This window comes from Rattus norvegicus, chromosome 1, assembly GCF_036323735.1.
Source record: "Rattus norvegicus strain BN/NHsdMcwi chromosome 1, GRCr8, whole genome shotgun sequence".
Classification (NCBI taxonomy): Eukaryota; Metazoa; Chordata; class Mammalia; order Rodentia; family Muridae; genus Rattus; species Rattus norvegicus.
Window position 1 is genome coordinate 86,528,467 of NC_086019.1, and position 15,450 is coordinate 86,543,916.

The 15,450-nt window shown below is 49.1% G+C and overlaps 1 protein-coding gene across 1 annotated transcript; it reads left to right on the forward strand.

Moving 5' to 3' along the window:
* The first annotated feature begins 5,257 nt into the window (after positions 1–5,257).
* On the forward strand, positions 5,258–9,793 carry Ceacam9 (CEA cell adhesion molecule 9). The gene is given in 3 exon segments (NM_053919.2): positions 5,258–5,326; positions 7,652–8,011; positions 9,243–9,793. Coding segments are annotated over 3 exon segments (690 nt in total). The 5' UTR covers positions 5,258–5,280; the 3' UTR covers positions 9,527–9,793.
* Positions 9,794–15,450: the final 5,657 nt, after the last annotated feature.

The following is a 15,450-nucleotide window of genomic DNA, read 5'->3' on the forward strand; positions in this document are numbered from 1 at the left end:
GCCATGCAGTCCTTGGAGGGGGCGCAGCCTTCCCTGGCTCTTCCTCTCCAGACCCTGGCTCCTGACTTTCTCTCTTTTAATCTGTTCTCTTGTGGACCCAATAACCCGCTGGCTTCCCTCTAACTGCCTTTGATGGTGGCACAGCCCATTAGACTTGGGGCTTCATGAGGACAGAAACTGACCTAATCTTTGTGGAAGCACAGTACCTGGAAAGACTCAGATACTAATCAATCAATCAGTCAATCAATCAACCAGTAATCGTCCCAGGGCCCTGTCCTGGGTATAGTCACAAATCCTCGGGTTTTAAGTAATGACCCTTTACTAACACAGTTTGATTTTAACTCTCTCTCTGTCTATCCTCTGCCTCTGTCTCTCTGGGTCTCTGTCTCGCTGGGTCTCTGTCTCTGTGTGTGTGTGTGTATGTGCATGTGTGTCTCTCTGTGTGTATGTGTGCACATGTGCATGTGTGCCTGTGTGTGTGTATTCTCAAAGACTGATGTGGAAGACAAAGGCCAACTTGATTCTTTTTTATTTATTTATTGTATATGGGTACATTGTAGCTGCCTTCAGACACACCAGAAGAGGGCATCAGATCCCATTACAGATGGTTGTGCGCCACCATGTGGTTGCTGGGATTTGAACTCAGGACCTCTGGAAGAGCAGTCAGTGCTCTTAACCGCTGAGCCATCTCTCCAGCCCCCAAAGGCCAACTTGAAATCCTCAGATATTTCTTACAACATGAGATTTGAGGATTGAATTCAGGCCCTCAGATTAGAACCAAATAGTACCATCTGTGGAAGAATTTCTCTGACCTGCCCTCTTGGTTGTTTCTTGGATAGTTGCACTGTCATAGTTGGGAAGACGGTCATCAGAATAAAGTGACCAAAACTTTTAAGAACAACCTAGCTTTTCCTTTCCCCAGCCCCACCCCCTACCAGTTCCCATTCACTTAGGGCCACTTGAAGCAGAGCCTCTTTCTCCCCATGTCTTCTCCTCAGGCTGCAGACAGAAGCCCTGGGTCTCCTCTCAGGTCCTTGGTCTCCTAGGGAGACCCCAGGGAGTCTCTGAGCTGCCTCTTCTCACCCAAGGTCAGAGGATGGGCTCCACATCTGTCAGAGCACAGGCCTGCACCTTTAGGCCACATCCCAGAGCCTGAACCAGCTCAGCTCCCTGCAGCTGTGAGGGGAGAGGCAAACTGAACTTGACAGCTCTGTCTAGGGGACCTTGTTCTTTGGTTCCCTGTAACTTATGCTGTGCTGAGCTGAGTCATGAGGTGTGAAGCTTCCCACCACGTTAACAGAGCAGAGGCAATAGGACCTTCCCTTTGTCCTGGGGATTGGTCTCAGGCAGAGAGTGCTCAGGGATTTGGTCCTGAGATGAAGACTGCTGTCTGAAGAGGTTCTGTGGCCTCCCCTCTCTCCTTCCCTCCCTTTCCCCTCTCCTCCCTCACTTCACTCCCTAACCCTCTACTGCCATCATTTTCACCCTGGAGAAGCTCTTCTTCAGGGTTTAAACAGAAGCCTGTCCTTCCCTTAAGCCCCTGCCATGGCTAGATCCTGCCACTTCCTGAGGTGTCTGTTAATCCTCCTCCTCCACTCCAGGCCCTGTCATGGCCTCAGGCCCTTCATCTTCACAAACCCTGCTGAGGGACTTGTTTCAGCTTCCGGTGTGAACCTTCCAGCTGGAGAGGGTAGGAGGTCTCTGTGCACACAGGCAAGCCTTGGAGCACCAGCCAAGTTAGACACCCAGGCTCATCTCTTCAGGGGAAGGAGATGCTCCCCTGTCTTCCTCCAGGAGCACAGGGAAGGATGCAGTTTACGACATGCTGGTCTCTAGCAGTCTGTAAGGCCGGCTGCACCTGAGTCCCCCACAATACTATGTTTGTGTGTCCCAGACTCCCCTCCCCTCTTCGTCTTGAGCACTGCTTCTTAGTCTACACAACCATCCTCCTGACAGTTGTCACTCATACTCTACCACAGCCTAAGTGACTGCTGTGTGATCTTAGGGCCAGGAACTATGTTTACCTCAGCCATTGTCCTGAGACCCTTACCTTGAGCACTGTCTGTAGGTCAACAGAACCCATGTTCATGGAAGAAGTCATGTGTCCCTTGCCAAGAGTCCCAGTGCCAACGTGCCTTGAGCTTTGTTGTACCCTTGTGACTGAGTTGATTGTCATCAGGAAACTCTTCCCCCCCAAATCGTGCTGTGCTCACATATGGCTGAAACCACCCAGTGTCAGACTCCAGAAGTTTGTCCCAGCACATGTCTGTCTAATTCTGGCTGAAGTGAACTTCATTCTGGCCTCATCAACTGTCTCCCTGCCTACTGTGGTGGGTACAGGGACCCACACCCACACTGGTGGCTTTCTTATTTATGATACTGTGAGGAGAAGCCCTTGTCATCAGGAGGACATTTGTTGGGTGAGAGGGAGGGAGGGAGGGAGAGAGAAAGGGATGAAGGGAGGGGGATTTGCAGGTCTCTGCTGCCTCCTCAGTCCTCCCTCTGTGGAGAGCAGCTTCAGCTTCAGCCCTGCTCCTGTGCTCCCTGCTGTGCTCTCAGCTCTGCTGTCTTCCTCTGAGCTCACCCTCCTCCCAGGCAGCAGCTCCCTCCAGATTCACAGACTGTGGGTGGGTCTGTGTCTAAGACTCTGCTCTGTCCCCTGTCTGTCAGGTCCACCTCCATCCCTCTCCCCTTCTCTCTCTCTATGGTTCAGTCCTCCACACCACAGTTGAGCATCAAGGCTGAGAAGTGTACTGGGCCTTCAGAGAGCTGCAGCTCACCCCAGCCATGGCCTCTGTTGAGTCCTAGCCTGGGTCTGTCAGTACCAGAGGGAACCCCTGGCCTCTCTATGTGATGGTTGTGACCCTGAAACCCAGCTGATCATCCAGGTGTTCTGAAGGCAGAAGTCACGTGCAGCAGCAGATGACAGATGTCTCCCAGGGCTAGGAAGGGACTAAGTGTGTGATGAGCGTGTAACAGAACTTCTCTACGGTCACTCATGTCACTGATTAAAGTTCTATTCCAGGAGCCCAGGAGCAGTTGTGTCAGGAGTGTGACATCCTGTGTCTACAGGGGGAAGTGACCAGAATCCTGGAAATAGGATGTTTCAGAGAGACCTTGAGTTCGCTGTAACGCTGGCTTGTGCCTCGGTCTCTAATGAAAGTCTACATGGGCTAAGGATGCCGTGCAGCAGGCAGATGCTTCCTGGCTCAGCCTGGGCCAGCCTCCAGCACAGCATCGTCCAGGAGTGCTGTGCCTCCCTGTCATCCTAGCACTGGGGAGCCGGGGGCATGAGAGCCAGAAGGCCCAGGCCATCCTCACTGCATGTGATGCCAGCCTGAATGGGCAACCAGAGAGCGTGTCTCAAGCAAACAAAGACAGAGGAGAAGAATTGTTGTCAGGTCTGGCAGTGGTAGCACACACCTTCAATCCCAGCACTGAGGAAGCAGAGGCATGGGGATCTCTGAGAGTTCAGACTACAGACTATCTCTGTGAGTTCTAGGATAGCCAGGGCTACACAGAGACAGCCTGTCTTGAAAAACCAATACATAAATTAAAATAAAATAACCTAAGTGCTTCAGAATGCTTCTGAGTACAATATGTAGTTTTATACACATTATAATATAACACATATTATAATATATAATATATATTGTTTTCTAAGATAGGGTTTCTTTGTGTAACCCTGCCTGTCCCACAATTTCTTTGTGTAGACTAGGCTGGCCTCGAACTCACCAAATCTGCCCGTCTCTGCCTCCTGAGTACAGCGATCGATGGTGTGCACCACGACTGCTGGCTTCATTTTATTCTTTAAAAGCATATTAGACATTGCTGGCTAAATAGTCCTGACCGAGGAGGCCTTAGAGGTTTTGTAAGTCAAGGCTACACAACTAGGAAGTGGTGCCTTAGTTTTGTATGTCTTGTATGGGTGTAGTCTCAGCACTTAGGAGACTGAGACAGGAGGGTTCTTGTGTTGGGAATAGATAATGCGTCCCAGGCTGACTAGGCTCCACCAAAAGTAATTGCAAAATAATTAATGTGAATGAATGATTCAGTGTTACAGCAATGGGAGACTTGGGAATCGGTCTCATGGTGGTCAAAAGAGTCCTCTACTTCCTATCCACTGCCCTTTCCAGTTCTAGTGTCAAATGTCCATCGGGCTGAGTCAGCCGGCCCCTTCTGGCTTCAATGACTCTTTCCTGGGTCATTGTAAATTTTTCTCTCGTATGACCTAAGGGCAAGGCCAGGACTCCCACGCTCACCCCCGATGTGTCTAATCTAGATCCGTGCACAAGGGAGGGTCTCAGGAACTGGGGTTTCTTTGTGGGTGCAGGTAACTGGACAGAGCCTCCCCAGTGCTTAAGAAAGCGAACCATAGCTTCGAAAGCCAAAGCCAGGAAGCAGGCTTCTTTGGGGCAGCCATCATCCATCCCCTCCCTACCCTCACACCTTCCCTCCACCTGCTCGAAGACAAATGAACGAACAGCTGACCCACTATCACACAGGAAGAAGTGGGGGCTGTCAGCTTGGGCCTACACCAAGATTCCCCAGTGTGCCCCGGAGACCTGCACAGCTAGAAGTCACATGAACCAGAGCCCTAGGGACAGGGTGGAGCTTGAGGTCCGGGTGTCAGTCGCAGAGATGCATGGCCTATAAATATTTAAAAACAAATAAAACCACAATGATTTTACAGAGGATGCTGGGACGCTGGGACCGGTACCCTCTAATGTGTCACAGGCAGGGGGAGTAATGGAGAAGGAAGGGGTTTGGGGTAGGAGAGCCAAGAGGCCCAGCTGGTCTGCGCTCATTTCCTGACCCTGTGGTTGTTGCCAGGTGCAAAAGCTGTGAGGAATGTAGAGGTCACCACAGAACTTCAGAAGTAAGGCAAATGGCAGGCATTCAGGCTGGGGAGACCCAATAAAATCAAAATGGTGGGATGAGAAGAGGGTCTGGGAGGATGGTAGAAATAGACATCATCCAGTCATGACTTTTCTTAATATCGGAGGGCCTTAAGCCATTATTTATAACATAAGAATCTTTGAGTGCATTATAAAAGAAGTAAACCTTAAAAAAATGGGTTTTGAGACAGGTGGGGTGGTGGGGGAGAAAAAGGAAGAAGGGACAGTCCCCGAAGCAAGAAGGGTTGACATGGATCAAGGCCTTGGGCAGATTCCCTGCACACAGCCCATGGGACTCTGGGAGATGCCCCTGGGGTAAGGTCAGGAGAAATAAAAGGGAAGGACCTGTAGACACCAGCACAGCACAGTGGGAGCAGAGACCATGGAGTCCTCTTCTCTACTTCTCTGCAAAGGGCTCCTGCTCACAGGTGAGGCCAGTCTTGGAGTGGTGTGGGGGGAATTCTGGCAGGAAGGGACCCTGGGAGCAGACTCTGCTTCAGGCTGAGAGGAAAGGACACAGGGAGCACAGGCTGCTCAGGTGGATGCTCTCAGGGAGCAAGGAGTGTTCAGAGGGGAGGAATACTTTATATTTATTTAAAGTTAGTCACCAGTGCCCACAGGGTCCATGGCTGTGCCCTGACTGTTGGAATCCTCACCAGGGTGGCCATGGTGATGGGGATTTGCTCCCTGCCAGCAAATGCCCTGGTCAGATGCAGGCTCCTGTGTTTGTGCTGATGGGGTCAGGGCCTTGATGCTGAGCTGTGGGTGAGCTTGGAGTTTCTAAGCAGGAGCACATGGTGGGAGGAGTGCACGGCACAGGGCGGTGCTGAGGCTTCTGACTCAGGAGAGGTGGGCCAGGCCATGGGGGGTGGAGGGAGGATGGAGAAGGGCCTGGGACCCAACAGTGGGCCTGGGAGTCTCCTCCCTGGGAGGAGGAAGAGCTGGCAGCAGGGCAGAGAGGAAATGTTGGGACAAGGGAGGAGGCCCTGGAGAGATTCCCTTGATGGGAAGAGAGAAGTGAGTTGCAGTCCAGGACTCAGACAAGGATCTGTCTTTGAGGCCACAGGATTTATGCAGTGCTGGAGGGGCTTGGTGTGGCTGGGAAGGGGACAGCAGGAAAGCAGGATTATCACTGTGGGGAAGTGAGGAATCCATGGGGGGTGGCTGGGAAGGAAGGGTGCCTTAGTTGCTTCCCTGGGTGAGCAGGGGAGGCCTTAACCCTGTGAAGTTGGAGGTTGTATGTTCCTAGGTGCCTGTCACTCTCAGGAATCGGGATATCTGGGAGGGACATTGTCTTAGGAGCTGAGAGAATCTGTTCCCCTCTTCATACAGCTTCAGGGAGCCCAGAACCTACTGGAAGGGCAACCGTGGGAGATAGGGGATAGCTATCTGCTGATACCCCCCAATACACACATTCATGTGCATACAGACACACACACACACACACACACACACACTCACACTCACACTCACACATTGATGCACAAACACACATTCAAGCACACACACACACTCATACACACACACTCATACACACACACTCACACATTGAGGCACACACACACATTCATGCACAGACACCCATACACACACACACACACACACACACACACACACACACGCACACCCAGTGGTCAGGGGAGACAGGTGAAGTCACACATTTGGAAACGACAATTCTTAGACACTAACTCTTCTGCTTCTACAAGCTGGATAGGGATGGGGAAAGGAGATAGATCTTCTTGGGTTATAAGTTGTTGGGTCTCTTACTGGCCTTTAGAATCTACGAGAGTGTTTCCCATGTGTCCGAGTAGCCTATTGGACAGTGTTATGGATGAACTGGTTCAGACTTGGATTAAAGAGGGACCCATGGATATAACCATCAGGATTAGAGGAACCAGCTCAGTGTCTGATTGAAAGAGACTGTGTGGAGAACTTCGACGCCATGGGTTTCAAGGCTCAATGCCTCTCGTCTGAGTTTGGCTTCTTTGCTCCTCTGACCAGGCCTGAGTGGTTGAAACACATCAGCAAACTTAGCCTAGAGCAGTGGTTCTCAGCCTGTGGGTCTCAACCCCTTTGAAGGCTGGATGATCCTTTCACAGGGGTCTAACTTCAGATATAATATTCTTATTATGATTCATAGCAGTAGCAAAATTACAGTTATTAAGTAGCAACAAAATAATGTTGGGGGGTAGGAGTCTGTCATTGGCTCTAAACTGAAAATCCTGTAAGCCCCTAAATACCCCTAGTCCTACAATTCATTCATTCATTCACTCATTCACTGATTCTTCCACAAAAGTCTGGGCCTTTCTCAGACTCATGACCTTCCCAGAGCCCTTTCCCTAGCCCCTGTCCTCACAAAGCCCTAGCCTTCATGGACTAGAAAACAGGGCACTGAGAGATGATCCAGCAAAGGGTTACTGCAGACACAGAGAACAGAACAGCAACATTTGGTAGTGATGGCCCAGCGTCTCTAGGGGAGAAGGTCAGGGAAGGCATCCCTAACCCAAATGTAATTCTTGTGGAGAGTGAGTGGGGAGCCATGCAGACACGGGAGGAGAGAGACCCGTACAAAGGTCACTCCAGCTTCGGGGGACTGGGAACATAGATGATGAAGTTTCCCTGCACCAAGTGAGAGGCACGCCCTCACCCCACACCTCGGCAGAAGATGAACACACCTACCTGTTCCGGACTTGGGCCTCCTCTCAGCGATCACTAAGCTTCTGACACTGATGGAGTTTTTTCCTTCTCCCTAGCTTCCTTCTTAACCTGCTGGAATGCACCCGCCGCTGCCGAGCTCACTATTGAATTAGTGCCACCCATGGTTGCTGAAGGCGGAAACTCCGTTTTGTTTGTGCATGAAATGCCATTGAATGTCCAGGCGTTTTACTGGTACAAACAGAGAGATCCGACGAAGAGCTATGAAGTCGCGCGGTACTTAACACCCACCAACGAAAGTTCGAAGATGCCTCAGCACAGCGGCCGGAAAACCGTATTCTACAGTGGATCCCTGCTGATCAGAAACGTCACCCAGGCCGACAGTGGAGTCTACACCTTACTAACATTTAACACAGAAATGCAAAGCGAATTAACACATGTGCATCTGGAAGTACGCGGTAGGTGGTTGCGGGATCTCTGGGTGCTAGGGGTCGGGGTGAGCTCGGTCTGTTTTACACGTTTCGGACCATCGGGCATCGGCTATGCCCATCTCCTTCTGCATGCATCTCCTTGCTGGCGTTTGAGCATTTAGTGCAGGACATACACCTGGGAGGAAAAACTACAATAGGTCAGAGTCCCTTCCCTGACTCCACTCCCAGAGAAGAGGGCGCACTCTGTAATACAGTCTGAGTGTTGGGGCTTCGCCATGAACATGGCCCTGAGAAAGACTCTTGGGATTCCAGCAGGGTCTGGCTGAGAAAACCATGGGGTCCCCACAGTAAGGTGGCCACAAGAAAGCCCTGACTCCAGATCTCTGCATGAGCGTCAAGTCCAGGGGACCCTGGGACCTTCATGTCCTGTGAGAGATGACAGGGATCAAGGCTTTACTGCTTGTCTGTTTCACATCAGCGGAACCAGTCCATGCACTGTGTGGAGGACCACAATCAGGCTAGGTCACCCGGGCACACCCCATGCTGTGACTCAAGGATACAGGTCCTCCTGGCAACTGCTTGCCCTCAGGGAGGGCAACTCTCCCTGAAGGCAGAGTAATACTCTGACATTTTGAGCAGCCTCCATCTCTAAAGAGGAGTTCTTCTTTACATTATAAACAGCAATGATCATTTATCGGTGCTTATTATTATTATTATTATTATTATTATTATTATTATTATTATTATTGGTTTGGTTTTTCAAGACAGGGTTTCTCTATGTAGCCCTAGCTATCCTAGAACTCACTCTAGACCAGGCTAACATTGAACTTAGGGAGAGCTGCCTGCCTTTCTGCCTCTGCCTCTGCCTCTGCCTCTGCCTCTGCCTCTGCCTCTGCCTCTGCCTCTGCCCCTGCCCCTGCCCCTGCCCCTGCCCCTGCCCCTGCCCCTGCCCCTGCCCCTGCCCCTGCCCCTGCCCCTGCCCCTGCCCCTGCCTCTGCCTCTGCCTCGTGCTGGGATTAAAGGCATGCCCAGCCAAGTGCTCTATTATTTAAAAACAGAAACACAGGAAATACAGTGGCTGAATTAGGGCCACGTAGACCATGGGTGGCAGATCTGAAGCAGTACATATCTGTCTACTGCCTCGGCCCCAAACTTCTCCAGACTGGAGGCCACACTAGATGTCTCTGGACCAGAGCGGGCTCGTTGGGATCTGAGGGTGAGCCATCATCATTCAGTCCCTTCCTCTGTTCTTTCACAGAGCCTGTGGTACAGCCCACCCTCCAAGCAGACAGCACCACAGTAACAGAAGCTGGTTCTGTGACCCTCACCTGCCTCTCAGAAGACCCTGGACTCTCCATCCGTTGGTTCTTCAATCACCAGGGCCTGTATTTCAATGACAGGATGACTTTGTCCCAGAAAAACAGCAGACTCAGCATAGACCGAGCCAGGTGGGAGGATGCCGGGGAGTATCAGTGTGAGGTCTCCAATGGGTACAGCTCTAAGATGAGCCTCCCAGTCCAAATATCTGTGGTGAGTGAGTGACCTTGCCTCTCGTCGTGTGCCGCAGTGGGGAGACTTGTTTGTCAATAAGAAAAGTGAAGAAAAATTCTAGGGAAGACACCAAGACAGCCAGCGTGGTGATGAAGACCTGCCATCTCAGGATAAAACACGAGTCAGGGGGCTGGAGAGATGGCTCAGAGGTTAAGTGCACTGACTGCTTTTCCAGAGGTCCTGAGTTCAATTCCCAGCAACCACATGGTGGCTCATGACCATCTGTAATGGCCCTCTTCTGGTGTTATAAATAAATCTTAAAAAAAAAAAAATCCATGAGTCATCGGGAACATGTTTTTGAACCAGCTAGGGTTACAAAGAGAGACCTAGTCTCAAAATAAAATAAAATAAAATAAAATAAAATAAAATAAAATAAAATAGGGGTTGGGGATTTAGCTGAGTGGTAGAACGCTTGCCTAGCAAGCGCAAGGCCCTGGGCTCGGTCCTCAGCTCCGAAAAAAATAAAAGAAAAAAAAATAAAAGAAAATAAAAATCAGCACAGTAAGCCAAACTACAAAGGGATTATAATTAATGGCTTAGGTTCTGAGTCAAATATGGCCAGTCCTCCAGATCCAAGGGGAACTCATTCCAGGAACCCCCAAGTCTCTGGATGTTCCAAGCCCCTGATGAAGACGGTGTGCCGTGTTTGCCTAGAGACAGACACATCCTCCTCTCACATGTGCCAGTCAATTCTGATGCCCAACACCGATGCTGCCCAGACACCTTTCCAAACCATTCCTAAACACATTCCATTTCCCACAGCCCTGATAGCGGTCACTCTACTTCTGCCTCTATGTACGTGGCATTTGTCTTTTCCCTTAGCATCCTAGGAAGCATGCGTCTGTTCTCCCAAGCCGCCTGACCCGTGTCGTCACGCACTCTAGGCAGCGCTTGCCAACCGAGTCTTCTTTCTGGTGTTCTGTTGTGTCCCCAGTGCTGGCTACTGACCTAGGAGATTATACACACCAGACAAGGGCTCTACGGCCCTGCTTCTGGGTTTGTTTATTTGTTCATTTATTTATTTGAGACAAGATCTCACTATCTAACCCTGCCCAGCCTGGAACTTGCTGTGTAGATCAAGCTGGCTTTGAATTCACAGAGATCCACCTGTCTTTGCCTCCGGAATGCTGGGATTAAACCCATGAACCACCATGCATGCCCAGATTAATTTTTTCTAATTACATGTGTGCACGTGTGTCCATGTGATGATATATGCGTGTGGATACAAGTGTTCTCAAAGGCTAAAAGTGTTGGGTCCCAATCTCCCCTCCCCACCTCCAAGATAGAGTTACAGGTGGTGGTGAGTCACCCAACATGGGTACTGAACACTGAACTTGGGTTGTTTTCAAAGGTAGTTCGACTTTTTAACCCTTGAGTCATCTCTGCCAGCCATTTCCCCAGTCCTTCGTTTTTGTTTGTTTGTTTGTTTTTCTAAGACAGGGTTTCTCTGGGTAGCCCTGGCTATCCTGGAATTCACTATGTAGAACAGGCTGGTTTCCAACCCAGAGAGATCTGCCTGCCTCTGCCTCCCAAATGCTGGGATTAGAGGCATGCGCCATAACCACCAGGCTCCTTTTGGTTTCTTGATCTGAGGTCTCGTGTAGCTCAGACTTCACAAGTAGGCAAGGTTGAGTTTGAACTCCCGATCCTCCCAAATGCAAGGATTATAAGCACTCACCCACACCTATTTTGCCAGGGTTTTATTTATGTACATACACACCCATAAACAAAAATTTAAACCAGGAGTTTCAGTGAATGGCTGAATTCCTGTCATTTTTAGAGGCTGAAGCAGGAGGATCAATGCAAGTTAGAGGCTAGCGACATGGCAAGATCCTATGCCAAAAAGAAACCAACACACACACACACACTAAATAAATAAATAAATAAATAACAAATAAATAAATAAATTTTAAGATGTTTCTAATAAATAATAAAATAATAAATATTTTAATTAAAATTAAATTAAACCTAGGTTCTGCAGATGAGAGGAAACACTAGGTATTTGTCTTTCTAAATTTGGCTTTCCTCTCTCTCCACTGACTATATATGCCACACTTTCATAGTCAGTCATCCCCTGAGGGACATCAGGCTTGTTCCGGTTTCTAGCTAGTGGAATAATGCAGGATAAACACAAATGTGAAGGTGAAGTGGGATAAGGCAGGAAAGACCAACTGACGCATGTAGCCATCGCCTGTGTCGTCTGTTTCCCAAAGCATGACTTCACTTGCTACCTGGAACAGAATGACCTGGAAGAAATATCTAAACAATGGGTCCTTGCCCTTAACAACTTTCCCAAAAGGCTTCTGTGAAATCTCACCTTGTGGCTTCGGAGTCTAAAACGAGAATTCAAACTGGCCTGGGGATTGAAACCTTTCAGGAGCGATCCTGGCTTTGGTCCACTAGTGACATCTCTTCTCTTCTACTCTTGTTGGTGTTGGGGTGGCTTATTCCAGAAAGATTCCCACAACATTTCTGGAGGCCCTTCACCAGGATCCCAGTTCCAGAACAGCCAGGGCTGCCTTGAAAGCAAACAACACAAGAAGTGTTGCATATGTATTTGGGGGTCTCAAGGTTGCCAAAGTTGACCCAACAAGTTACCAGAGACTATCCCCAACTTGCTCAGAATAACCCGCGCCCTCCCCCCACTGCTAACACAAAAACTGAGATCCTGCCCATTTAAACACCTAGGAATGGTCTTCACTGACATCGAACCCAACAGAAGGTAACAATACTGGTGTGTACTGTCTCGGGCGGGGCCCTTCCTTCCTGCACGGAGAATTAGCTTGGAACTTGTGCACACGCTACCGCCTGTCAATCTTTAGACATGAGTGTGAAAATGAATAAGACTTAAAATGACACTGGCCAAACACTACCCAAAAACAGGCCTTCCTTGGCCAGAAATTCTGCCACCTGTAGGGTTTGGGGGGGGGGGGACTGTATGCCTATAAATGCAGTTACTCTCCTTTCGAAGTCATGTTTGGCCACCCACATCCATTGCTCCCAAAGGACTCTGGGACCTCTATTGGACACACCTGCCCTACGTGGTTCTTTGTTTTTGTTTTTTTTTTTTTTTGTTGTTGTTGTTTTTTTTTTTTTTTTCGGAGCTGGGAACCGAACCCAGGGCCTTGCGCTCGCTAGGCAAGCGCTCTACCACTGAGCTAAATCCCCAGCCCGTTTTTGTTTTTTGAGACAGGGTTTCTCTGTTTAGCCCTGTCTGTCCTGGAACTCACTTGGTAGACCAGGCTGGCTTCAAACTCAGAGATCCACCTGCCTCTGCCTCCTGAGTGCTGAGACTAAAGGCACGTGCCACCACCCGACTTCCAGTAGCTCTTGAAAGACTTAGTTGACACTCCATAAAAATTTGATGGTGTCAAGTTCAGAAGTTTGGTCTGGTTCTTCCTCCCAGCCCCACGCTCCCAGAAATAAGACTCAGACTCAAATATATTTACAAATTCCTGGGCCCTATCGCTAGGCTCTTCTCTGACTGGCTCATGACTTAAAATAACCCATTTATTCTAATCTACATTCTGCCATGTGGCTGGTTACCTGTGCTCAAGTACCATGTGCCTGTCTTGTCAAATCTTCTCAGGTGTGGGAGTCCTTTCTGCCTCCCAGATGGTCCACCTCCTGTTTCCTGCCTAAGGCACAGGCCATCATATTTTTATTGACAGATGCCACATCCATTCAGACACAAGATATTCTCTCTACAGTCAAGGTATGGATATACCATAAGGCTGTGTGGATCTAAGCCAGAAGCGGACCATGAAAGCCGACCCAAAACAGCTTCTGAAGTTGGCCACTTCAAATGACCTCAGAATAGAGACAATGGCTCTACATTACTCTCTCATGTCCTTATTGATCCTGTGGATCTATATCTGAAGCAGTTCCTCAGTCTCGTCCCAGGGAAGTTGTAATTGCTGGACCCCCATCACTCATATGCCCCCCAGAGGGGTTTTGCCCTATCTCCTTCCTTGGGAATAGATCGGCCACAGATCATCCCTCAGACCTCATCATGTCGCTGTGGAACTGACCACACTGGTAAAACAGACTCCTTTTGGAGATGTCCCCAGTCAGTGACAGCCTAAGGGTAGGGGGCCGGAAGTCAAAGCAATTGAGGGGGAACGTATTGGTGTTACCTTAAATATTGGCCATGTGGAGACATCACCATAAAAGGAGCTCCCAGAGAGGCACAAGGAATTAAAGCCCTAAAGGGTCCTTGTGGGGCAACCTGGGAGGAATAATATGGGAACTGACCATAAAAGAGCCCTTCATGTGGGAAAGCCACATCTCAAAATTCTGGCTTTATTAAATGCCAGCTACGGATTTCTTAATCTAACAGACCCATCTCTAGGTCAGGACTGCTGGACGTCAACATGCTTGTGCGAAGGTAAGTTACCTGAACTGGAGTGAGAATTCCCAACCAAAGCCTGACTAATAACATCAAAGGGATATGTTTAACTGGGCCACCTGCTCAGGTCATGGAAGTAGGTTAATGTGTGGGAAATGACAGGGGCTGAACCAGGCTGGTTAAGAGAGCAGTAGCTCCTAATGGTACACACTTCACCTGCCCTTAAGGTGTTTACACCTGCAACCCAGGAGACCGAGGCTGACCAGTACTCTACTGAGATGTGCTCCCAGGAAGTAATGTCCATTTATACTTACATCCCTTAGATTAAAAATAATAATAATAAGAGAACTCCTGTACTTTTACCAGTCCTGCTAGGAATGGCCCTGACAGGGTCCATGGTGGTGCCTTTGCACTAGGATCCAGCAAGTTCAGCACAGCCAGCGCCCACCGACACCACACACACTATGATCAAAGATTAACTGTTGTTTAGGAAAAGCAGAGTCACTCTCCAGCCTCCAAAACACTGGTGGGGAATCAGATTGACTACCACTGAAGAAAAAGGCATGTCCAGGGTTTTAAATAAAGAATGCCGTTTTATGCTAATTAATCAGGAATAGTACAGGGAGATGCCAAAGGTGTGTTACTGGAAAAGTAAGGTAGAGGTACCAGGAGAGCCAATGGAGTAAATACGGACAACACAGGGGCCCCGACTGGCTCTGCCAGAGTACCAACCCCTTTCCTCAGGATCTTAATGGAGGTGAAGAGAGAAGGAAGTAGAACAAGAACCATTGTTATAATTACCCACTTGTTCAGTGTTTTGCTCAAAGCACCGTCTGTACGGCTTAATTGGCAAGTGTGACTTCACTCACCACCTGGACCAGAATGGCCTGGAGAAACCCCAAACAACCAGGCTGTCGCCCTGCCACTGAAGCCGCAAAGGCTTCTGCAAAACTCTCCCTCAACTGCCCCACCCTGTGGCTTTACAGTATAAAATGAGACTACAAGCCTGACCTGCAATCGAAGCCTTCCGGGAGCTCTCCTGGCTTTGGTCCACCAGTGAAGGCTCCTCTCTTCCTCTCACTGGTCCCCACACAAGGACTTACCCCCTTACTTTTCTCTTTATTTCTTTTAAATTTATCTTCTTTGCGTGTGTGTGTGTGTGTGTGTGTGTGTGTGTGTGTTTGTGTTGTGTGCATTAGTGTGTGTGTATTAGTGGTGTTTGTGTGAGTGGTATGTGAGTGTATGTGTGAGTGTGTGTGTGTGTAAGTCAGAGGACAACTGGAGGAGTCAGTTCTTTCCTTCCTCCATACAGGTTCTAGAGATTGAACACAGATCTGTGTGTGTGTGTGTGTGTGTGTATGTTAGTGGTGTGTGTTTGTGTGTGTTTTTGTGTGTTAGCGGTGTGTGTGTGTGTTTGTGTATGTTAGTGGTGTGTGTATGCCAGTGGTGTGTATGTGAGTGTTTGTATGTATGTGTGTAAGAGTGTTTGTGTGTATGTTAGTGGTGTGTGTTTGTGTGTTTTTTTGTGTGTTAGTGGTGTGTGTGTTTATGTGTGAATGTGTGTGAT